The sequence below is a fragment of the Notechis scutatus genome, chromosome 4 (genome assembly GCF_049901735.1).
Source record: "Notechis scutatus isolate UNSWTSFEM ecotype Mainland chromosome 4, rNotScu1.2, whole genome shotgun sequence".
Lineage (NCBI taxonomy): Eukaryota > Metazoa > Chordata > Lepidosauria > Squamata > Elapidae > Notechis > Notechis scutatus.
The window spans coordinates 151644880-151668778 of record NC_142012.1 but is presented as its reverse complement, the minus strand read 5'-3'; the positions used below and the strand labels follow the sequence as shown (position 1 = coordinate 151668778).

The following is a 23899-nucleotide window of genomic DNA, read 5'->3' as shown; positions in this document are numbered from 1 at the left end:
ATTTTGTGTGTCCCACATGAAACACAAAGAGATGGACATTTATGATTGCAACCTGTGGACACCCGTGTACCCCTGTAGACATCCCCACATTCATTGACTCAAATCTGCATATTTCCTCAGCCCTATGTGGGGAGAGGAAAAGCTGAGCTAACAAGCAAACCTCAGCCACCCTGACTGCAATAAAAAGCAGACAGTTGCTTGGCTTACTGCTTTTCTTAAGCCTCTGGTGCACCACTTTTGTGTATCCTCTAATTATTTCTGACTGCACTTTTTAGTGCAAAATTTTGTTACAAAAGGTCTTTTAAAATTAAGGGGATAGAAAAGCACACATATTGCCAACTATTGTTATTATTTTACTTGCCAAGAAATATAAGTTCCCATGTTTTTAAAGATGAAAATGTTTGTGTATATATTTATGTGTGTGGAATTGTTGGTTTAACTGAGTGGTCCTTATATTTTCTAAATGCTTATTTTGTATTTGACAATTTAAAGTTTGCGAAGTGCCCCTAGCAAGTAAGATTCTGCACTTTTACCTTTATACCAAAGATGGTATTCAGCAGGTTCTGACCAGTTCTGGAGAACTGGTAGCGGAAATTTTGAGTAGTTTGGACAACTGGCAAGTACCACCTCTGACTTGCCCCGCCCCCACCTATTCTCTGCCTCCCAAGTCCCAGCTGATCGACTGGGTCTTCTTTTGTTGCCCTGCACAGGAGAATAGAGCTGGAAAGCAGGTTAGTGGGTTGGGGAGGGAATGGGGTTTTTGCAGTATCCTTCCTCTGCCACGCCCACCAAGCCATGTCATGCCCACCAAGCCATGTCATGCCCACCAAGCCACGCCCACAGAACCTGTAGTTAAAAAAAACTGAATCCCACCACTGCTTTAACATCTTTTATACTTTCAGGTACACCCCACAAAATATATCAATGGTTTTCAATGATATAAATCTAGTAACAATCTACAAACATTGATCCTTTTAAAAAGTATTTAAGGATATTTTTAAGTGCATTTTAATTTACTAGGGGAGGTGATCTGGCTAGGAGAAGTAGGATAGAAATACGATGGATAAATACCTGACTTATCTGATTGTCGTCCAGGGACAATATCTCCAGGTTTTCCATTGCACAAATCTGTGCTGGAAATTCCTCCAAAAGATTTTGACTTAGATCTAAAATTATTGTATTGGTTAGTTTTCCAAAAGAAGGGTGTAATGCTTTCAGGCCACAATTTTTCAGGTAAATCACAGTAAGGCCTTTCCAATGCCGTAATGGACGTGGAAAACCAGCCAGGGCATTCCCTGATATGCTAAATTCCTTCATTTCTGTCAATTGCTTTAAACTTCGAGGGAGTTTGTACAATTTATTTGTTGACAAATCAAGCACAGATAGTTTGTAACACTTGCTCAGTGAATCAGGCACCATTGTCAGCTTGTTACAGGCGAGATAAAACTGAGATAAATTCTGCAAGGATGAAATTTCATCCGGAATGAAACTCAGATTATTTCTCTCAAGATCTATAATTTCTAGATTATGCAGTTGACAAAGTTCCAAGGGAAAATGTTCAAATCTATTCTCCTTTAGATAGAGCTCTTGAAGTTTGGTAAAATTCACTATTTCCTTGGGAAGACATTTTAGATTGTTGTTAGAGAGTCCCAACAATTTCAAGTGATGAAGATGTTTGCAGATTTCCAGGGGAAATTCATCCAGATTTAAATCATAGAATCGGAGATGAGTAAGGGACCGTAATTTACTGATGACTGTAAGTGAACTGTAAGGAAGTAGATTACTGCTCAGATCCAGACTTCGGAGAGATTTCAGTTCTCCCAGTTCCTCACATAGCTCTGATATCCTGTTCTGATTCAAATAAAGAACCCGTATATTCTTAAGATTACTTATTGCTCTTGAGATGCTACAAATTTCATTTCTTTCCAGATGTAGTTCCTCTAGGTCTTCGAGCTCAAATACTTGCCATGGGATGGTTTTCAATTTCCTGTTGGCTAAATCAATGAAAAAAATCTGGTCTGTGATCTGCACTGGAACCAGAATTTCCTCTTTTGATTCTTTGTTTCCCAAAACTTCATATATTATCCTTTCAACTTCGCTCAAATCCCCTTCCCCTGCTGTTGCCAGGGTCTCACATTCTAGAATGGCAGGGAAAATTTCGGAGCGGACAGCAGATGCTTTTGCAATATAAGAGCTCTTGCAGGCACCAATCGGAATGTAACTGTTTTCCCAGAAGGAGAAAAAGAAATAGATTTTCAGCCATATCTTACAATACAGGTGGTCCTCAACTTACAACTATTTGTTTAACAGTTGTTCAATGTCACATTGGCACTAAAAAAATTACTAAGACCAATTCCCACATTTACAATGGTCGCAGCATCACATAATCAAAACTCGGGCACTTAGCCATCAGCATGAATTTATTATGGTTGTTGCAGTATCCCAGGGTCACACCTCTCCTTCTGCGACTTTTCCCAAGTGATTTTTGACAAGCAAAGTTAACAGGGAGGGGGAGGGGGAGGGAATTAGTTAACTGATTTAGTTAACTGCAATGTTTTGCTTAAAGCCATGGCAAACAATTGTAAAATCAGACATGACTCCCTTAACTAACTGCCTTGCTTAGCAATGGAAATGCTTTCCAATTGTTGTCATAAATAACGGATTGTCTGTACCTAAAATGTTGCATTACTCCATTCTACAGGAAAGGTGTGATCTAAAATTAATGAAACCAGTAACCAATGAAAGAGATTTTATAAAAAGAGATTTGAACCACATTTTTAATATTTTATGTATTATATAAAGAATGAGATGTGTAACAATTTTTTTACATATTTTGCCTAGTGGGGAACACATTTTCCCCCTTCCTTTAACAACCACAAATTTAGGTTCAGCTACTCACAATAGAAGAAACTACTGCCTCCTATCTAAAAAGGAAAGTAACTTATTTCAGATACGTGGAGCAGGTTATGCTTTAAAACCTTCTGCAATGGGTATCTGCTTTGCTTTCAGTTGTAGTTTAATACCAAAACAAAGAATGTTGATTAAAGAATAAAGTTAAAATGTTAATGGTTTCTGGGTTTCTGCGGTGGGAAGTAACATACTATAAGATGTTCAAAGGCAACTAAGCTTTCTTGTTGTTTTCCTTAAAAATGTTTCACTTCTCATCCAAGAAGCTTCTTCAGTTCTGGCTGAATAGTGGGGAATGGATGGATTTATATTCTTAGAAGTCATCCGTTTGTTAGCACTCTTAGCTCTGTTCACACTCTCATTCAGGTGATCCTGAGGGAAGAGATAAAACTCCAAGTATCCTCAACGACTCTCAGACTCTAAGAGAGCTAATGACCAACCTTCAGAGTGCTAATACTGTAAAGCAGTGTTTCCCACCCTAGACAATTTTAAGATCTGTGGACTTTGAGTCCCCAAATTCCTCAGCCAGTATAGTAGAACCACAGCTTGAAGGAGAAGATGGGGGGTGGGGGGGCTCTAAGGAGAGGAAAAGAACATTCCAGCATGGAATTGATATGAGGGAGGACACATCTGAGATCAAACTATTAAGTCTATTTCTGCCATTTTCCACGAGTCAATCTGTCAGTCTTACAAGATTCTTATAAAGAGGTGTTTGGCGATAAAGGAATGCTTTGGCCTATTCAAGAAGTTGTTTTGGTTATTTCACGAAATTTGGGGAATTCTGGGAATTGAAGTCCACAGATCTTAAAAGTTGCCAAGGTTGTTTCAAATTTTTAGAAAAGATAATTAGAAACACTAGCCCAGAGTTTTATTTGGCAACGCAGTTAGTTACACATGTGAGACCATACCTAACTGGGCTGAATTGAGACAACAGTGTGACAAAATGACATTAAAAAAGGAAAACTCTTTTTTTTCCCCTTTCTGGAAATAGGAATGGAAATTATTTTTAAACCCTGCAAGTTTCCAGTTGCTTTCTGACACAACTGCCGGATTCTAGGACGGTTGCCTTTTTCAAATAAAGATTGAATCTGATTCGCTGATGTACCACTGATGTCATAAACTAATCCGTTAACAGTTGGCATTCATACTAACTAGACTGGATCGGCAGAACTTATATTAAGGAGGTGGAAAAAGAAAAAATGATCTCCTTAACCTCAACCCAACTAAGTTCCCCCATGGACAGTTCCATCTCAGGGTCATCCTCAACTTCCAAGGTATCATTATAGAAAAATGGTGAAAATAAAGCCAGTAGATCAATAGAAGCTTTGCACATACTCAATTATTTAAACGTCGGCTTTCTTGAGCTGATATACAGAACCCAAACTTAAGAGCTAAACAATTCCTAAGGTAGCTTATAACAGTACAATTGTCCTGAGAAACGGACAGGTAGGATTTATACTCCTTGCAGACAGCTGGAGATTGGAGTATATACAAGGACTATAAATACAAGGAGTACAAATCTGTCCATTCCCCCACCATTAAGCCAGAGCTGAAGAAGCTCCTTGGATGAGAAGCAAAATGTCTTCAAAGAAAAACCAGAAAGTCCAGTTGCCTCTTGAAAAAAGCACCTTTGGGACAACCATGACCTGGATGACTGAGAATCGCCATAGACATTATTTGACAGGTAACATTGGAAAATTGTTAGGAATTCCGTTTGCATAGGAGAAAAAAAATATCTGATTTTCTTTCATTAATTTTACTCCACTTCACCTTAGATTTCTACAACCATGTGACCTTGAGGTGCACTGAGATTGCAATTCAAAAACAGGATTCGCAGCAGTGGCTTAGATGGATGGACAGGCTTTATATCAGTGCTGGATGATGGTCCTGATTCAAAGGGGAAAGGTGGTTTAAACCATATGTGGCCAAACATTGCAGTCATTGGCAATTCAAGAATCAATGTATTTTCCTGTGCGAAGCCAGGAAAGGATTCATCAAATTTAAGGAGGACAATTATTTCCTTTAATAATTGTATGAAAGGTCCCTAGCAGGTCTGACCATCCAATCCTGAGATATGACATTCTGACAGAGACGCAGGGCAGAATTATACATTTGGTACATATTACCAGACTGGGTTGTGTCTCTCCTATTACCTCCTATCTGTGCATTAATTTTTTATTTTATTTTTTACAAAAATCTGATTTCAATAAGCTGACAGCATAAAGCAAGAGTTAAATTTGGACTTGCATCTCTATGGAAAGCCAACAAAATTACAGTTAGGTAAGGAATGGTTGGAAAGTATTAATAGCTACTGAAATGCAGAGTTCTTACTCTGTTGATCGGGCTTTCCTGTAGGCTGATAGTTTAGACTGAGTCCCTTCTGAAAATCTATTTGTAGTCAGAGTGATACTTCCCTCTGAAGCACTGCTCATGTTCATAAATTCTCGTTATTTATCTGTGGAAGTAGAACCAATAAAAAGCAGACAGTTGCTTGGCTTACTGCTTTTCTTAAGCCTCTGGTGCATCACTTTTGTGTATCCTCTAATTATTACAAAACAAAAAAGAAATCATGACATATATCAATGTGATTTTAACTGCTGTCACTGCAGTTTAGCCAATGGGAAATATGTATATATAAATGAAATGGGCAAGGAAAGTTATCCAGATGAGTGCTTGCTGATTTTCCAATAGATTATCCGTAAAAATTTCAAAATTTAAAATTATTCTGGCAATTGCCAGATTCTCTCAGCTTGTTTAAGACAAAATACTGCAAAGATATATGATAAGCACATTGTAGTAAAACTATGAAGCCATTACAAAAGAATTCCAACAACTGCTGTATATCCAATGCGGGCTCTGTTACACTATGATCAATGTTCAATTTTTGTGCATTGCAAATTCCCTCTGTTCTTTGCTTTGATCTAGTATTAGTTGACTGATCTAGTAATAGGTGGCTTAGTTTTGATCATGAGATGGTTCACAGAAAGTCTCTGCACTGCAGAAGCAGAGAATTCTTGACAAACAGACAAATAAATGTTTCTTCACAACTGTCAGAGAAGACCACAAAAACAAGGGTCTCTTGACACAGTAGGAAGAAAGGGGCAAAGGGAGGGAGGAATGAAGGAAGGAAAGAGAGGGAAGGAAGGAAGGAAAGAAAGCGAGAGAGGGAGCAAGGGAGGAAGGAAAGAGAGGGATGGAGGGAGCAAAGAAGGAAAGAAAGAGGGAAGGGAGGAAGGAAGGAATAGCCATCTGTCTTCAGGCTCTGCCAATATCCTTGTAACAATGATCCTATGGTGGTTTGGCAAAATTGTGGGGAATGGAAATTGCCAAGGAGCAATGCAGAAATTGGTGGGACTTGCTGCTAATGAAAAAATAGCTCATCTCAAAGGAGGGCAGGTGTCCAAAACTGTATCCTGCAAAATAGATTACATTGACTTGTAGTTGACCTAGAAATAAATAGGCTGAGCTCAATTTTGATGAAAGCAGGGAGCAGATCCATACCGTGGACAGAAGTGCCCTCAGACTACATTAATTGAATTATTATCTAGAGAGGGGAAACCTTTATTGAGACCTCTCAGCCTGAGAACTCTTCAGTTTTCCCCATTAAGCCCTGGCTTAGATGGACAACCTCAGCTCATTTCATAAAGAACTATGGTAGAGTCAGATGTGCTTGGGAAATTACAGCGACATTTGCAAAGCTGCAATCCAGACTGGGAAATGAAAATTGATTCCAGAGGGCAAATCTTTCATTTTGCCAAGAAAACTCCATAGATATCTACGAAGTCATTTGGAGTCAACCTCAACTGAAAAGATGCTTCATTATTATTATTTTTTAACTCCAGAAGTTAGTGGGCCATTGTGAGGCGGGATCAAAAACTATGCAAAAGGAGGAAGGACAATGATACACATTTCCATACAGGGCTAAGATACGGAGATGATTTATGTTTAACTAGGCAAGAAAGAGATGGGGCATTTTGTCACATGGTTAAGGCTGAACTTCAGTGGGAGTGAACGGGCCAAATTCCAAACCCTGCAAGAGTTAAAAGGCACGAGAAAATGATTGATTGATTGACTGACAGATTAATATGCTCCTTCCTCCTGCTATTTTTTTCCCCTAGCGATTTTAACCACTGGCAAGGAAAGGAATCTTGGTATTTTGACTCAGAATCTACGAATGTGGCCAACCGCAGCCTTGGCCGCTTCCCAGGAAAGGGCATCAAATCGCATCCCAGCCAAATCTCTGGAACGGGGAAGGTGGGGGGGGGAGGGAAGGAGAGGGAAGGTGGCGCATGCTCATTTCGAAAAGAGTTTGTGGTCGCCATAGCAACCGCGGTCCGGGCAGCGTGTGTTTCTCTCTCGAGCAAATCCGATCTTTGCAAGGATCGCTTCGCGGCCACGGAGGGAAGAAAGCAGCGTCCGCCAAGGCAAGCGGTAGGATGCTAGAATTGCACGGCAAGGGTCTCTCCCTCTCTTTGTCTTGCGCTCGTCTCGTTGCCCTAGACTCGGAAATACGCAAATGAACATCTGGAACCGTGAGAATGGCCACATATGTGGATCTTTCAAAATTAGAAGAAAAAAAAGTATTCAGTGAGCATCAGTAGTCATGGTGCCCCAAAGGCTCACATGGGCCTGGGCCACTACTGTACTACGGTTCGTTTAGCGACCATTTGAAGTTGCAGTGGCACTGAAAAAAGTGACTTAGAAGTTAAAGCCATTTTTCGTACTTCCAACCTTTGCAGCATCCCCCATGGTTATGAGATCAAAATTCAGGCAGGCATATCACAACTGGTGCACACAGTGGTGGGATTCAAACATTTTTACTACCAGTTGTGTGGGCGAAGTGTGGCTTGGTGGACGTGGCAGGGAAAGGTTACTGCAAAATCCCCATTTCCTCCCCACCCCACTAACCTGCTTTCCAGCACCGTTCTCCTCTGCAGGGCAACAAAAGAAGACCCAGCCGATCAACTGGGACTCAGGAGGCAGAGAATAGATGGGGGCGGGGCCAGTCAGAGGTGGGATTGGCCGGTTCTCCAAACTACTCAAAATTTCCGCTCTTGGACTGGTCAGAACCTGCTGAATACCACCATTGGGTGCACACCAGAACAACTAGACACAAGGACAGGTTTATCCCGCATACCATCACTCTGCTAAACAACTAATTCCCACAACACTATCAAACTATTTACTAAGACTGTATTACTATTATTCTTCTCATCCTTCCTATTACCTATTTCCTTTTCTACTTAGGACTATAACTTTGTTGCTTGTATCTTTACTATTTATATTGTCTTAGTTTCCTACTATGATTTATGTTGATTGCCTCTTTAGTATCCTAGGACTATCACTAAGTATCTTATGATTCATGATGAATGTATTTATGATGACTATGATTATGATTTTTCACTTATATCTTTTATGTACATTGAGAGCTTATGCACTGAAGACAAATTCCTTGTGTGTCCAATCACACTTGGCCAATAAAGAATTCTATTCTATTCTATTTATCATATATTTATTAGGGCAATTACAGTGTTCCAGGGTCATATGATCACCTTTTGCAACCCTCTGACAAGCAAAGTCAGTAGGGAGGTCAGATTCACTTAACAACATGTTACCAATTTTAGCAATGACAGTGATTTACTTAACAACTGTGGCAAAAGGTCGTAAAATGGGGCACATCTCACTAAACAACTGTCTCACTTAATAACAGAAAGCTTGAGCTCAATTGTCATAAGTTGAGGGCCACTGGTATTCCCATTTCCTTCTTCCCAGGTGATCATTTAGAGAAATATTTCAAATTTGGTAACATTAAGACCGGTGGGACTTCAATTCCCAGAATTCGCCAGCCAGCCAGTCCACAGGTCTTCATGTTATCAAGTTTGAGAAACACCGATTTAGCTTCCTGGATTGTGAGCTCTGGACTGGTCTTCAGAGGCCAAATATATCTGCACCACAGCTACTGCCAGTTCTTTCCAAGTTGTGGGAATATCCGATAAACATACCCAGAATCAGCCAAGGGTTTCTTGCTCATAGATGCTATTGAGCCAGTGACTGTTTTCTCACCTTCCTTCCCATTTTAGATAAGCATGCTAGCATGTCTGAGCCTGGATCAACAATACTCCGAAACCTGCAAAGAAGTAAAACTACATGTGAACCCATTCATAAAGCACGTTCTCCAAGAAGTGAAACTCTCTGATGAAGAGTAAGGCAACATAGTAAAACTAAGCCAATAACATATTACTATTCTTGGCATATGAAATGCTTTTGAAAACTACGATTTTTGCAGCAGGAAAGTCTGGATTCTCCAAGCTTTAGGATAGATATAAAATACAGGTAGTCCTTGCTTAATGACTGCGTGCTTGGCAACTATTTGTAGGGACTCTCCCCCCTAAAGGTACTTATGACCCGGTTCCAAGAGCGACACTCCCTACAGTCACATGACTGCATTTCAGGCATTTGCCTTTACAACTGGCTGCAGAGTCCCACAATCACCTGATGTAATTTATGACATTTGTTTGCAAAAAAATTCTCTAAGAATGCATTAACTCACTTAACAACAACCATGTCCACTTACAGATAACAGATAATCAGAGTTGGAAGGGACCTTGTAGGTCATCTAGTCTAACCCCCTGCCCAAGCGGGAGACCCGACACCATTTCTGACAAATGACAGTCCAATCTCTTCTTGAAAGTCTCAAGTGATGATGCTCCCGCAACTTCCGAGCTGTTCCATTGGTTGATTGTTCTCCCTGTCAGAAAGTTTCTCCTTATTTCCGGGTTAAATCTCTCCCTGTTCAGTTTCCATCCATTATTCCTTGTCTGGCCTACAGGCGCTTTAGAAAATAGCTTGACTCCTTCCTCTATGTGGCAGCCCCTCAAATATTGGAAGACCTCTATCATGTCTCCCCTGGTCCTTCTCTTTACTAGACTAGCGAAGCCCAGTTCCTGCAACCGTTCGTTGTATGTTTTAGCCTCCAGTCCCCTAATCATCCTGGTTGTTCTTCTCTCTACTTTTTTTTGAGTCTCAACATCTTTTTTGTAATGTGGTGAACAGAACTAGATACAGTACTCTAGGTGTGGTCTTACCAAGGCTTTATAGAGTAGTATTAGTACCTCCCTTGATCCTGATTGTATCCCTCTGTCAATACAATTTAAGATTGCATTAGCTTTTTTGGCTGCTGGATCATTTAGCTGGTTGTCCACTAAGACTCCAAGATCCCTCTCATAGTTCCTGCTATTGAGCCTGGTTTCACCCAGTCTATATGTGTACTTTTGGTTTTTCTTGCCTAAGTGTAGGACTTTACTTTTCTCTATATTGAATTTTATTTTATTAGATATAGTCCAGTGTTCTAGTCTGTCAAGATCCCTCTGGATCTTGAGCCTATCTTCTTGGGTGTTAGCTATTCCTGCCAGCTTAGTATCATCTGCAAATTTGGTAAGTTCCCCTTCTATTCCCTCATCTAAGTCATTAATGAAGATATTGAAGAGTACTGGGCCTAAGACGAAACCTTGTGGCACCCCACTGCTTACTTCCCTCCATGTAGACTTAGACCCATTAAGGACTACTCGTTGAGTACGGTTTGCCAGCCAGTTGCCAATCCATCTAGTGGTGGTGCTATCTATTCCACTTTTTTCTAGCTTACTAAGAAGTAGTTTGTGGTCTACTTTGTCGAATGCCTTGCTGAAATCTAAATATATTATGTCCACAGTATTTTGCTGGTCTACTAATTTAGTCACTGTGTTGAAGAATGAAATAAGATTGATTTGGCATGATCTGTTCTTAACAAACCCGTGCTGACTGCTAGTTATTACTTTACTTGTTTCTAGATGTTGGCAGATCTGTTTTTTATTATCTTTTCCAGTATCTTCCTGGGTATTGATGTTAGGCTGATTGGTCTTTAGTTTCCTGGGTCTGTTTTTTTCCCCGTTTTTGAAGATGGGAACCACATCAGCTCTTTTCCAGTCCTCTGGTAGTTCCCTGGTGCTCCAGGATTTTTGAAAGATATGGTGCAGTGGTTCTGAGATGACCTCTGTCAGCTCCTTTAAAACTCTGGGATGTAATCCATCAGGCCCCGGTGATTTGTTTTCATCAAGATCAGACAGGTTTTCTCTTACTATTTTTTTTTGCTTATTTTAACTTTTATTTCTGGTCTGTCTTTTACAGTTATGTTTTTGGTGGGTTGAGCTATAGTTTCTTTTTGCGTGAAGACCGATGCAAAGAATGAGTTAAGCAGTTCTGCTTTCTTTCTGTTGCCTGCTACTTCCTTGCCATCTTCTCTCTTTAGTGGACTGACTGTTTTTTTGATATTTTTCTTGTTATTTGTATGTTGGAAGAAACTTTTTTTATTATCTTTGACTTTTGTTGCAAGTCTTTTGTTTGTTCTGAGCCTTTGCTATCCTGACTTCGTCTTTGCAGATTCTGGCTATCTGCTGATAATCTGCCTTAGTTGTATGTCCTTCTTTCCATTTTTTGTACTTGTCCTTTTTTTCTTTCAATTTGCCAGAGAGATCTTTGTGCAGCCATGCTGGTTTCATCTTGGATTTCTTGTTTTTCTTTCTCAGTGGTATTGTGCTGGTCTGGGCTTCTATGATCATACTTTTCAGAGTTTCCCAAGATTCTTGAGTTGTTTTCCTCTTTAGGATTTTCATCCATGGAATTTTTCCCAAGTTCTTTATGAGTTTATTAAAATCAGCTCTTTTAAAATCCAAGACTCTGGTGTCATTACTATTGCTTGTGTTTGTGTTATGTTGCATTCTAGTATGACATGGTCACTCTCACCCAAGGTTCCTGCAGTTTCAACTCCCTCTATTGCTTCTTCTCTGTTTGTAAGAATTAAGTCCAGTATGTCCAGTAATTCTAAATTACTTTTCTTAATTCTGAATTAAGTCCAGAATTAAGTCTATTACTTAATGACAGCAGCATTCGTTTTACGACTGTCGCAAAAAAAGTTTTAAAATTGGGTCGATCATATGGGTGCCTCAACTTATGATTGTCATGACTTAGAACCATAACTTTGGCTCAATTATGGTTGTAAGCTGAGAGTGTCTATGGCAGGGGTGTCAAACTCACCTCGTCACGTTGTCATGGGATGTATCGTGATGCTTTCTCCCTTTGCTAAGCCGGGGTTGGCGTGGCCAGCACGTGATGCATCTGGACTGCAGGCTGCGAGTTTGATCTTTGATCCCTGGTCTATGGAGATTCTCAGTCACGATTGTCCCAAAGGTGCTTTTTCAAGAGGCAACTGGACTTTCTGGTTTTTCTTGCAAGACGTTTTGCTTCTCATCCAAAAAGCTTCTTCAGCTCATCCAAGAAATCTCTTCAGATCTGAAGAAGCTTCTTGGATGAAATGCGAAATGTCTTCCAAAAAAAACCAGAAAGTCCAGTTGCCTCTTGAAAAAGCACCTTGGGGACAACCATGACTGAGAACTATGAGAAAGACATTTCTCATTTCATCCAAGAAGCTTCTTCAGCTCTGAAGAAACTTCTTGGATGAGCTGAAGAAACTTCTTGGATGAGAAGCAAAGCGTCTTGCAAGAAAAACCAGAAAGTCCAGTTGCCTCTTGAAAAAAAGCACCCTTGTAAGTTGAGAACTACTTATATGCAGATGTGTCTCTATGCATTCATATTGTGCAATGAGGTAGAACAGAGGAATTCATTCTCAAAGTCATAAGAAAATTGTGAGATTCTCAAAATCGAAGCAGACATGTAGATTTATTTGTCCAATAACAGAATGTTGTACTAGTTCAATGCAGAATTGCCTGTATGCTTCAAAGCACGCAATTGGCTTGGAGTTATAGCATTGGGCCTTTGAGGCTGTATGCATTGCTCAACCATAGAGTGCATTCTTCGTGTGAAAAAAGAGCCAGAGGCACTTTCAATTTGAAATCTCTGCTGTCCAGCTGGGGATAATGCAGAACAGGTTATCCTTCACAGGTAGAAGAAAGGGATTTTCCTGCAGAGCAGTGGTCGCCAACCAGTGGGCCGGGGGCTATTGGTGGTCCATGAGAAAATTTTGGTGGTCCACAGAGAAATGTCATCCCCCAAAGCACCCCCCAAAGCAATTAATCAAGGCTACACCCTTCCCATGGCCCACAGGAACACAAGGCTTGCATCGCTTGCATTGTGAACAACATGAGATAGTGAGGGGAGGGGGGAAAGGATGGCGGGGGGAATTTGCCCCACTCGCCTCATGCACCTCACCTGGCCACCGGCCTGCTTCTTTCTGCTTCTTTCTTCTTCTGCTTTTGGCTGCACCCAAGAAAAGCAGCAAAAGTCTTTCTTTCTCTCCCCCAAACTCTACCAGAAATGAATCTTTGGGACCCTGCAAGGCATCCTGCTCCAAGAGGCTAGACCAGCAAAGACTCATTTCTGGCGGAGTTTGGGGGAGAGAAAGAAAGACTTCTGCTGATTTCCTTGCATGAAGCCAAAAGTCTCTCTCTCTCTCACTCCCCCTGAGAACGGAGCTGGAGACGGTATCCTGCGATCCCAAATAAAGAATGATCGGTAGGAAAATGGGGTGGGGAATTTTCCTGCAGACTTTTTTCCTGCAGCCACCGTCAGTCAAAATTCAGGTCAGTGGTCCATGGGATTTAAAATTATGAGTTTGGTGGTCCCTGAGGTCCAAAAGTTTGGCGACCCCTGCTGCAGAGAATACCTGGTTCAATCTCTGCTTTTGTCAAAGATGGGTGAGAGGGGGAATCTGCCTAAAACCCAAAGTGCATCTTGCCAAGTGACTGACAATCCTGGACTAGATGAACTAATCCTGTGACTCAATAGGACAGTTTTTCTGCCTTCTAGCCAAAGCAATGGAATTACGAAGATACTAGGCGTGAAATCCTGGGGCAAGCAGCTCCCTAAATGCTAAATCGAATCCATTAAGGACAAAGAGGATTGCATCATGATATCATTTACTTTGGAGCAAATTGAGTGAGACTTACAATTTTTTTAAAAAATGCATCTGCATATGCCTGGATGCATTTCAGATTGTGAATAACTTTTTCCTCTCAATGAAAGAGGACTCTCTGCAGATCCACGAATAACGTTCAAACTTCGCTTTTAATTGGAGTGAAATAAAATGGAACAGCAGCAACAAAAAGAGGTTCTGTTTATGTTGTCACAGGTTGGCCAACAAAGTAACTGTTAAAATAGCTGGGAATAACCGCTTGATACCTGTGCAGAAAGTGACCGATTCTGATTTTCAAATCCTTGCATCTGTCTTTATGAACAATGTGTTTCTTACAGGTATGTTTCCTTTATTTTAGCCTCTGAAACACAAAACCTAATGCGTTAAAGGGGCTCCTCTAGAATTGGATGGTATAATTGAAGGAAGACTTGAAGTTTAGATTTTCCCCTTTACCCGAAAGGTGCTTTTATTTTAAAGGCAACTGGGCATTGTTTTTTTTTTAAAGACGTGTCGCAGAACCGAAAAACATTCTTGGATGAGAAGTGAAATGTCTTAAAGAAAAATTGGAATGTCCAGTTGCCTTTAAAATAAAAAGTAACTTTTGGGACAACCCTGACCTGGATGAATGAGAACCTCCATTGAGATTTCAACCTAATGTCACAAAAACACAATCAGAGAAAGCAACCGTTGTTAAATCCCACTTGCGACCCAGTTTCATATTTAAATTAGATCTTGGAATAAATCAAGACTAGGCTTCAGGAATGAATTTTGTAGTTAAAGAAAGCCAATGGAATAGAATGGAATAACAAAGTTAGAAGGGACCTTGGAGGTCTTCTAGTCCAACCCTCTGTTCAGGCAGGAAAGTCTATACCATTCCAGACAATCTCTTCTTTAAAACACCCAGTGTTGGAGCATTCACAATTTCTGAGAGCAATTTGTTCCACTGATTAATTGTCCTACAAAGGAAATTTATCCTGAGTTCTAGGTTGCTTTTCTTCTTGATTAGTTTCCATCCACTGCTTCTTGTCCTGCCCTCGGGTGCTTTGGACGATAGCTTGACTCCCTCTTCTTTGTGGCAGCCCTTGGGAACATCAGAACATTGAATATTGGAACACTGCTATCATGTCACCCCTAGTCCTTCTTTTCATTAAGCCAGACATACCCAGTTCCAGCAACTGTTCTTTATATGTTTTTAGCCTCCAGTCTCAAAAATCATCTCAGTTGTTCTTCTCTGCACTTTTTCTACTCTCAACATTGTTTTTACATCGTGGCAACCAAAACTGGATGCCATTTTGGGATGGAGACTGTGACTGTGTGTGTGTTAAGGTATTGTTACAAAAGTGATTACAACTACGGTCTGTTCATTTTTGCATCCTTTGTTTTTTTTTTCAGGGCTGGACCTGAGATACAATCTCCTAACTGATGCTGGTGCAGCCCATATTGCTGCTTTCATTCAGGTATCATCAAGCAAACTAGAAATCCCTGTTCCTTGAAATTCTTCGGCTTGAATAGCATTTGCCCTCCATGCAATTAAAACTCTCAGTCTTTCCTTGCAGGGTGGAGATTCTGGAATCCATAAGCCCAACATAGCTCCAGAGGGTTGTAGATAAGATTGGGCCAGCCTAGTTCATGTTGTCCTTGATTTAAGACCATGATTAGGAGTAGGATTTCTGTTGCTAAGCAATATACTGGCTAAGTGAGTCACACCCCAGTTTTTCCACCCTCTTTTGCCATGTTTGTCCAATTGTTAAGTGAATCATGCAGTTGTGAAGTGAATCTGGCTTCCCTCAATGATTTCCCTTGTTGGAAGCCAGCTGGGAAGATTGCAAATGGTGATCACATGACCCTGGGACCTTTCAATTGTCATAAATACATGCTGCCAACTGCCTGAATTTTGATCACATGATAGTTGGGAATATGAGGAATAATTGTACCTAGTTAAGTAACTCAAATGCTGTTGAAAAGCCAAATGGTGGCTAAATGATGGCTGTAAGTCAAGGACTACTTGTAATACTATTTTTGTGTTGAAGGAGAATTCCAGGAAATGGTCTTCAGGCCTTAGCAATAGCAATAGCACTTATATACCGCTTTACAGCCTTCTCGAAGCAGTTTACAGAGTCAGCATATTGCCCCTAACAATCTGGGTCCTCATTTTACCCACCTCAGAAGGATGGAAGGCTGAGTCAACCTTGAGCCTGGTGAGATTCGAACTGCCAAATTGCAGTCAGCTGGCAGTCAGCAGAAGTAGCTTGCAGTACTGCACCTTAACCACTGTGCCACCGTGGCTTAGGCAGCTTATGCGAGCCCCCAAGCTGTTCCTGTTACTGAATGCCCCTATGTCATTTAGAGGTGTGGCGTGGAGCTTGATTTAAATGTAGCAATCAAAAGACTGGCCTACAGAGAACTCTTTGCAATGTCTTTGCTTCCCACCACTTAAAATTGTACATCATCTTCTCTGACTATCCCTGGTTTGGGAAGAGTTGTTCTTAACATCAAACATGGTGTCATGAGGTTGCCAGAAATCCTCCACAAATCTGTACATGAGGTGAGAGATTGCCTGAAGCCAGGTAGCTATTGGGCCTTAACTCTCAGCCATGTGTTGTAAGTGTTGGTCTGCTGATCAAACTGGAATATGCATTGTGCATTCATCATAAGGAAATCAATCTTTGGAAGGGCGACCCAGGGAAGACAACATTAACCCCACACCCCATTTCTTTCTCTTGTAGGATAATCGGTCCCTGCTCTACCTCAATCTGATGTTTAATGACATTGGTACCCTTGGAGCAGAATTCATAGCCAAAGCAATGCACGTAAGTGTGGATCAGTCTGGGAGAAAGCCACAGAAAGCCACATGAAATTCCCATTTGGAGCAAGGCACATTGGGATGTAACGTCTTTGATTCAATGGATTCAATCTAGGCAGTTGGGACGGGGGGGGGGGGAGAGGTTAGGATTCAGTCCCATTCTCAGGGACCTGGACACCTGCCTAGGCGACCCGAAGAGACCCAACATTTCCACTCAAAAATAGTTTGTTACACGGTTGCATTTGCACTTTTGTCTCCCTGTCTTCAGCAAGGAAGCGGAGGCATAGTTCTTCTGCCAGCATGGGTTAATCCCATTCCTCAGGTAACCTGGACCTATGTTAAATTCCACTTGCAGCAAGCTTTCCCCCTCTTAATGGCAATTAGATGCTTTTAGAAAAAAGCCTATGTTTCCAAATACATAGAACAAATGTTTCTCAACCTTGACAACTTTTTCTTAATGGCAATTAGATGCTTTTAGAAAAAAAGCCTATGTTTCCAAATACATAGAACAAATGTTTCTCAACCTTGACAACTTTTAAGATGTGCGAACTCAACTCCCAGAATGCATCTTGGTTGAGAAATTCTGGAAGTTGGAAGTCCTCCACGCATCTTAAAGTTGTCAAGATGGAGAAACCCTGATATAGAATGTCAGGGATAACACCAGTCTCTCCTCAGCCTGACATCATCCAGGAAAGTGGGGCTGCTAACATATCTAAAATTCTTCTTGGGAATTGTGAACCTCTACCTCATATGCAAAGGATTGGAAAAAGCAATGCTGGCTAGGGATTTTGGAAGGTGCCAGATGGGGAACAATTTAAACTGTTGCAAAGAAATAATTGATGTTTTCCTTCTAGAGGAATAAAACACTGTGTTACTTAAGAATGACAGGCAACAAGATTGAGAATAAAGGAGGAATGTATTTTGCAGCTATGATACAGGTGAACACCACAATACAAAAGCTAGATTTTGGAGACTGTGACCTGGTAAGTAAACTTAAAACAAAATTATTTGAGAGACTTATCAAAAATAGAAACTTAGTTCAACCATCTTTACAGTACACAGCCAAGAAAGATTTGCCATTGTGGTTTTGAATGGAATATAAAACTAATTTAAGTGTTAGCTTAAATTGTTCAAGTTTAACAGAGGAGCTGAGTTGACTTTTTCTGGATTTTTTATTTTTTATTTTCAGGGTACGCAGAGCATTATAGCTTTGGCAACTGTTTTGAATCACAATGAGTCAATTAAAGCTTTAAATCTCAACAGGCCAATTCTGTACAGTGAAGAAGTGAGTATGCTGGGAAGTTTTAATAGCAATGACACATGACATGGCCATGAAAACACCCCTAAATTTAAGTTGATTTCCCTCCCTCCAGGGAAGAATAGATGGTAAGAATTATAAATATGGACAAAAATCTTAGACAATGTCAAGTTTCTTTGTCCTTTGAATCTACACTAGCCAAACCCAGATGAAATCTAATGTATCTCCTCTCCTCACACTTGGAAAGCACCATGTTGGGGAAGGCTGCAGTTAGGAGCCATGGTGGCACAGTGGTTAGAATGCAGTATTGCAGGCTAATTCAGCTCACTGTCGGGAGTTCGATCCTCACCTGCTCAAGGTTGACTCAGCCTTCCGAGGTTGGTAAAATGAGGACCCAGATTGTTGGGAGCAATATGCTGACTCTGTAAATCGCTTAGAGGGGGCTGTAAAGCACTAAGGAGCGGTATATAAGTCAAAGCGCTATTGCTATTGCTACCTGGAATAGGTTCAAAATGTAATTTAATAATATGGAACTTCAGGAAGAAACCACCATCCACATAGCTTCCATGCTGAAAGTCAACTGCACCTTGGTGGAATTGCATTTATGTAAACATGGAATGAAGAATTTTGGGATTGAACGTCTGTGCGATGCCTTGTACAACAATAGCACCCTCCGATATCTTGATCTCAGCTGGTAAGAGAGCCTTGAACAATACAGTTTGCTTTGTTAGAATAGGGCTTCTTTTTTTAACACTGTTTGATAATTCTGAAAACTTCTGCCTCCTTAGTTGTTCCTTATCCTCCTTCACAAGCCTGCTGATATTCCCCCTTTGTATGGAGGTAGAGATAAACAATTACACTTCTCTTGCATCAAACCAGGCTTCTCAAACTTAACATGTTTTACACTGTAGATATGTTGAGATTTCTTGAATGTCCAGTGTCGGATGTGGGTGTATACATTTTGAGAAATACGATTTTTGAGATATGATGGCAAATTCTACTGAAATGGATGCAATTAAGACCTTGTAAAGTTCTGGTTTTCAACAATTTTGAACAGCTGTGCTAGAAAAGAAACCATATTAATAATATTGGATAATAGTTAAAGTTATATTGTTTTCAAGTTTTATATCCAAATTCAGGTCCAGATTAAAGTTGTGATTTTGTATCCCATTTCCTACGAATAAAGCCAACTAATGACAGTGGGATTCACTTTTGAGTAGAAATATAAAATGAAATGGTTGGAAACTAGAAAATCATCTATTACCAGTGTTTTCCAATCTTGGCTATTCCCAGATGTGTGAACTTCAGGTTTCAGAATTCCAATAGTCAGCATGGCTGGTGAACAAAAGTTCTGGGAGCTCAAGTCCACATACCAAATGTGGGAAACACGGATCTATTCCAACCCACTTCCTAATACAGAACTCCACCATAATTGTAGATGATTGTCGGTTCTATTTCAATCCCTCCAATGAAGGAGCAACCATTAATTCCTGAAGTTTCATTGTTGAGCAGCTCTGACCTTTCTTTAAGAGATTCTTCCTAATATCCAACAGAGCTCTACTTTTTTTGTAATTTAAACTTATTCTTTCTTACCCTGGCTTGTGAAACAATGGTGGGCCATTCTGCCTCACCTTCATGACAGTCCATCAAAGGCTTAAAAAGAGTTATTGTATCTTCTTATAGTTTTCCATTTTCCAAGCCATACCCATAGTCACTTCTCATAAGACGTTTTCCCCAGGTCTTCTAACATCTTGGTTATTTTCGACACACATTCCAATATCTCAGTGTTATTCCTAAAAGATGGTGCCCAGAATTGGCACAATATTTGAGGTGCAGCCCTGCCTGCTTAAAGAAGACTCAAAGAAATCAATGGAACTTAAATCATATAATTCAGCTTGTTCATAAATAAATACACTTAGACTTGCCTTGACAGCTTTCCCAGCCTTTCTGAACAGTGTACAGGAAGGAAGGGCAATTGTATAATACAACATGGCATTAAAGTATTTGTTGCCGATAAGTATTATTTAGGAAACAACCATGCATATTTCTTCTGTCATGCCTTCTCGCTACTGACTGTGCAAGAGTACCTTATAATATTGACCTTTGTGGACTGCAATACAGTTCCTCCTCTGGAACATAATACATTCTTTTAGAAATGAATGTTTATGCTTATCTCTTTTCAGTAACAAAATTAGCCGAGATGGCATGAAGTTTCTAGGACAGCTATTAAAACAAAACACTACGCTTGAGATTGTGGATCTTAATTTTAACAGGATAGAGGATGATGGTGCTTTCTACCTGAGTGATGCCCTTGCTACACATAATCAGACCCTCCAAGCGTTAGTATACAAAATCTTTATTCCCAGTCATATGGATGTGATAACGTAAGATATTGAAAATCTTGCAGGTATGAATGAAATAAAAAAAAATGAAAACATTATTCAGGCTGTAATTTGAAGCACAACAGCCACATTTAGATCACTCTGTTAAAATGTTTTAGATGGAACATCAAAAAAAATCAGCATATTTTACTATTGCTTTCATTATTTGCTATGGATTTTTTTTTAAAAAGGTCCTAAAAAATCATGCCCATAACCAATTTTATGAAGGTTGTGTTTAGGTAAGTAGTTGCATGACATACTATCCACCTATTTTTGTGATCCTAGAATGAGAAATAAAGTGGGCTGTTTCAAGTTTCTTTAAGATAGGCTTAAGATACAGAAGGATCTTGACAGACTTGAACATTGGGCGCTATCCAACAAAATTAAATTCATTGGTGAAAAAAGTAAGGTTCTACATTTAGGCAAGAAAAATCAAATGCACAGGTACAGTGTATGTGGTACTTTGCTGTCCAGACAGTACAGGTACCTTGCTCAATAGTAGTAACTGTGAGAGGGATCTCGGAGAGGGAAAAGAAGGACTAGGGAAGACATGAGAGCAGTGTTCCAATATCTCAGTGGCTGCCACAAAGAAGAGAGTCAAGCTATTCTCCAAAGCACCTGAAGGCAGGACAAGAAGCAATGGGTGGAAACTAAGGAGAGAAGCAACTTAGAACTAAGGAGAAATTTCCTAACAGTTAGCACAATCAATCAGTGGAATGACTTGCCTCCAGAAGTTGTGAATGCTCCACTGGAAGTTTTTAAGAAGAGATTGGATCACCATTTGTTTGAAATGGTATAGGGTTTCCTGCCTAGGCAGGGGGTTGGACTAGAGGACCTCCAAGGTCCCTTCCAACTCTGTTCTTCCAATTCTATTCTATTCTATTCTTAAACAAAATTGAACAAAATTAAATTTCAAACAAAATTAAACCCATCTGAATCTGAATCTATGTGACCACTGCTGGTGGAACAGCTTAAGCACATGTCTCCTGGTGCCAAAATCTTCCTGATCACATTTCATTTGCTTGTAATCACTCTTCAGTGTGCTTATATCTGGGTCTGGAATGTGGGCTTTTCATATATCCACGGTTTGCTTAACCATGATTTGCTGAAAGCCATAGTGGTCTGGTTCATCTACAAGACTTCCGTTATCAGAGCATAGGTAAGAAGCCTTAAGGAAAATGGAAAGTGATAATTTTCCAGGTAGTTTCTAATCATCAAACAAGGAGAAGTTAGCATCAGGAGGTGGGCTAGAGACTGTCTTGTGTAAAAAGGGATAGAAAGCAAGATGGACTTTGTGGCTCTGGATAATGATAGCAGATGTGGTTATGGATGGAGAACAAAATGTAGAGATGCATCTAGTATACAAATATTTTCTCATTAAGTTTGAAAAAGACTAAGGCTGGTCAACTTTGCTCAAAACTTTGTTTTCTGATTTATATCCTTTTCTTAGGCTAGCAGTGACGTACAACAATCTATCTGGAGCAGGACTGGTTGCACTTTCAGATGCCATGAAAACAAACCCTGTCCTTTCGTACATCTACATCTGGGGAAACAAATTTGATGAGGCTGCTTGTGTGGTAGGTCCTTTTGCTCAGATGCTTCTTCAGACAAAGTTAATAGATTAACAGAGTTGGAAGGGACCTTGTAGGTCATCTAGTCCCACCACCCAAGCACCCAAGCAGGAGACCCTACACCATTTCTGGCAAATGGCAGTGTAATCTCTTCTTGAAAGCTTCCAGGAAGCTCCCACAACTCCCGAAGGCAAGCTGTTCCATTGATTGATTGTTCTGTCAGAAAATTTGTCCTTACTTCTAGGTCGAATCTCTCTTTGTTCATTTTCCCTTCATTATTCTTTGTCTGACCTTCGGGTGCTTTGGAAAATAGCTTGACCCCCTCCTCTCTGTGGCAGCCCCTCAAATACTGGAACACTGCTGTCATGTCTTCCCCTGGTCCTTCTTTTCACTAGAATAGCCATGCCCAATTCCTGCAACTGGTTATCGTATGTTTTAGTCTCCAGTCCCCTAATCATCCTGGTTGTTCTTCTCTGTACTTTTTCTAGTCTCAACATCTTTTTATAATGTGGTGACCAAAACTGGATGCAGTATTCTAGGTGTGGTCTTACTAAGGCTTTATAGAGGTATTAATACCTTACTTGATCTTGGTGGTATCCCTCTGTTAATGCAGTTTAGGATTGCATTGGCTTTTGGGGCTGCTGCTGCACACTTAATTGGTTAACAAAGACTCCAAAATCCCTCTCTCAGTTACTGCTATTAATAGTAACACAGTTACTATCTTTCAATATTTTTTTTAAATAAAAGTTTTTTGTTTTGTTTTTATTTAACACATCAACGTGGTTCCAGATTACAACATTTATACATAGTCATACTTGCATTTCCATGTATCTTGTATAATATCACCTCAAATCATTGCCCATTGCACTTGTCATTAAATAATTTTTTATTTCATATTTCAATTCATTAATTCAGTATCAATATCATTTCTTCCACACATATATTTTCAATTCTTTATCCCCTATTATTTCCAGTTTCAGCTTACCACCTATTTTATTTTACATTATACCTCATGATCATCCTTAGCTTTCTCTAGACCATATAATAAACAATCTAAAAATAATAGCAATAAAATAAAGCTAATATATTTAGGATCCACATGGTATATCCTCATAATCTATCTTTCAATACTTGAGGGGCTGTCACAGAGATGAAGGAGTTGAACGATTCTTCAAAGAGGCAGGACAAGAAATAGAGTGGAAGATCATTAGAGATCCAACCTAGAACTAAAGAGAAATTTCATGACAGAACAATTAGTGTAATGGCTTACCTCCAAAAGTTGTGGGCACCCCATCAGTGGAGGTTTTCAAGAGACTAGACAGCCATCTATCTAGAATGGTATAGGGTGTCCTGCTTGAGAAAGGAGTTGGACTAGAAGACTTCCAAGGTCCCTTCCACAGCTATTATTTTATGTTTTACAATATATTCTACTTCTATTTGACTGTTGTCTTCCCCCTGTCCCTCAAGGTAATTCTTTCAGTCCACTACATCCACATGTATTGTTGCCATATCTGCTGCATTCTTCATTTTATTTTCTTACTGAAAGTATCCCTGTGCCACTGCTTATTGCAAAAATGGTGAACTTCATATTCTGTGTTTTTTCAGGCATTTGCAGAATTGCTTCAGAGTGGCCGTTTGAAGCCCACTGGAACAGATGTTGAGCCATACGAAGTGGATGGACGTATATATCTTGCTGAAGTCTCCCATGGCCTTAAGCGTCATTACTACTGGACACCAAGTTATGGAGAACCAGATAACGAATATGAAAATGCATCTTTAGCAATAAATCCTGTTATAGAACATTTATGAATATAATTCTTCTCCCACCCACCCCCTTCAGCAATGTTTTCATGTGTGTGCCTTGTATTTAACGTAAGCACTTTTTTAGGTGTTTGTATCATAATCATGACAACAATCAATGCTGGGAATCTGGTTTATTCCAACAGTTGGCGTCTCAATGTAGCAATAGCTAATCTGATTGAAAGCATTTATTCTGTAGCTTTTGTGTTTGTGTGTATGTTGTATAGGAATTATCATAAATATGTTTTTATACTGTTTCACGTTTAAGTCATTGAT

General features: G+C 40.0%; 2 protein-coding genes across 3 annotated transcripts in view; one reads left to right on the top strand and one right to left on the bottom strand.

Annotated features, from left to right (window-relative positions):
- Nucleotides 1–5339, bottom strand: part of LRRIQ4 (leucine rich repeats and IQ motif containing 4) — a 13161-nt gene extending 7822 nt beyond the window's left edge. The window contains exons 1-2 of the mRNA XM_026667075.2: nucleotides 5239–5339; nucleotides 1072–2221 (exon numbers count right to left, since the gene is read on the bottom strand). Of these exons, the coding sequence (XP_026522860.1) occupies nucleotides 1072–2221; nucleotides 5239–5339 (1251 nt within the window). The remainder of the gene's footprint in view (nucleotides 1–1071; nucleotides 2222–5238) is intronic.
- Nucleotides 5340–7234: 1895 nt separating this feature from the next.
- On the top strand, nucleotides 7235–23880 carry LRRC34 (leucine rich repeat containing 34). Of its 2 annotated transcripts, XM_026668344.2 has the most exons (11): nucleotides 7235–7338; nucleotides 8988–9109; nucleotides 14027–14148; nucleotides 15203–15267; nucleotides 16537–16620; nucleotides 17468–17596; nucleotides 17803–17898; nucleotides 18411–18565; nucleotides 20055–20210; nucleotides 21703–21829; nucleotides 23429–23880. In XM_026668344.2, the coding sequence occupies exons 2-11, from the start codon at nucleotides 8994–8996 to the stop codon at nucleotides 23630–23632; spliced, it is 1254 nt and encodes a 417-aa protein (XP_026524129.1). In that variant the 5' UTR covers nucleotides 7235–7338; nucleotides 8988–8993; the 3' UTR covers nucleotides 23633–23880. The 2 variants fall into 2 exon arrangements, with proteins under 2 accessions (XP_026524129.1, XP_087821437.1); XM_087965311.1 differs by lacking the exon at nucleotides 7235–7338 and having other exon boundaries at nucleotides 9103–9240.
- The last annotated feature ends 19 nt before the right edge of the window (nucleotides 23881–23899 follow it).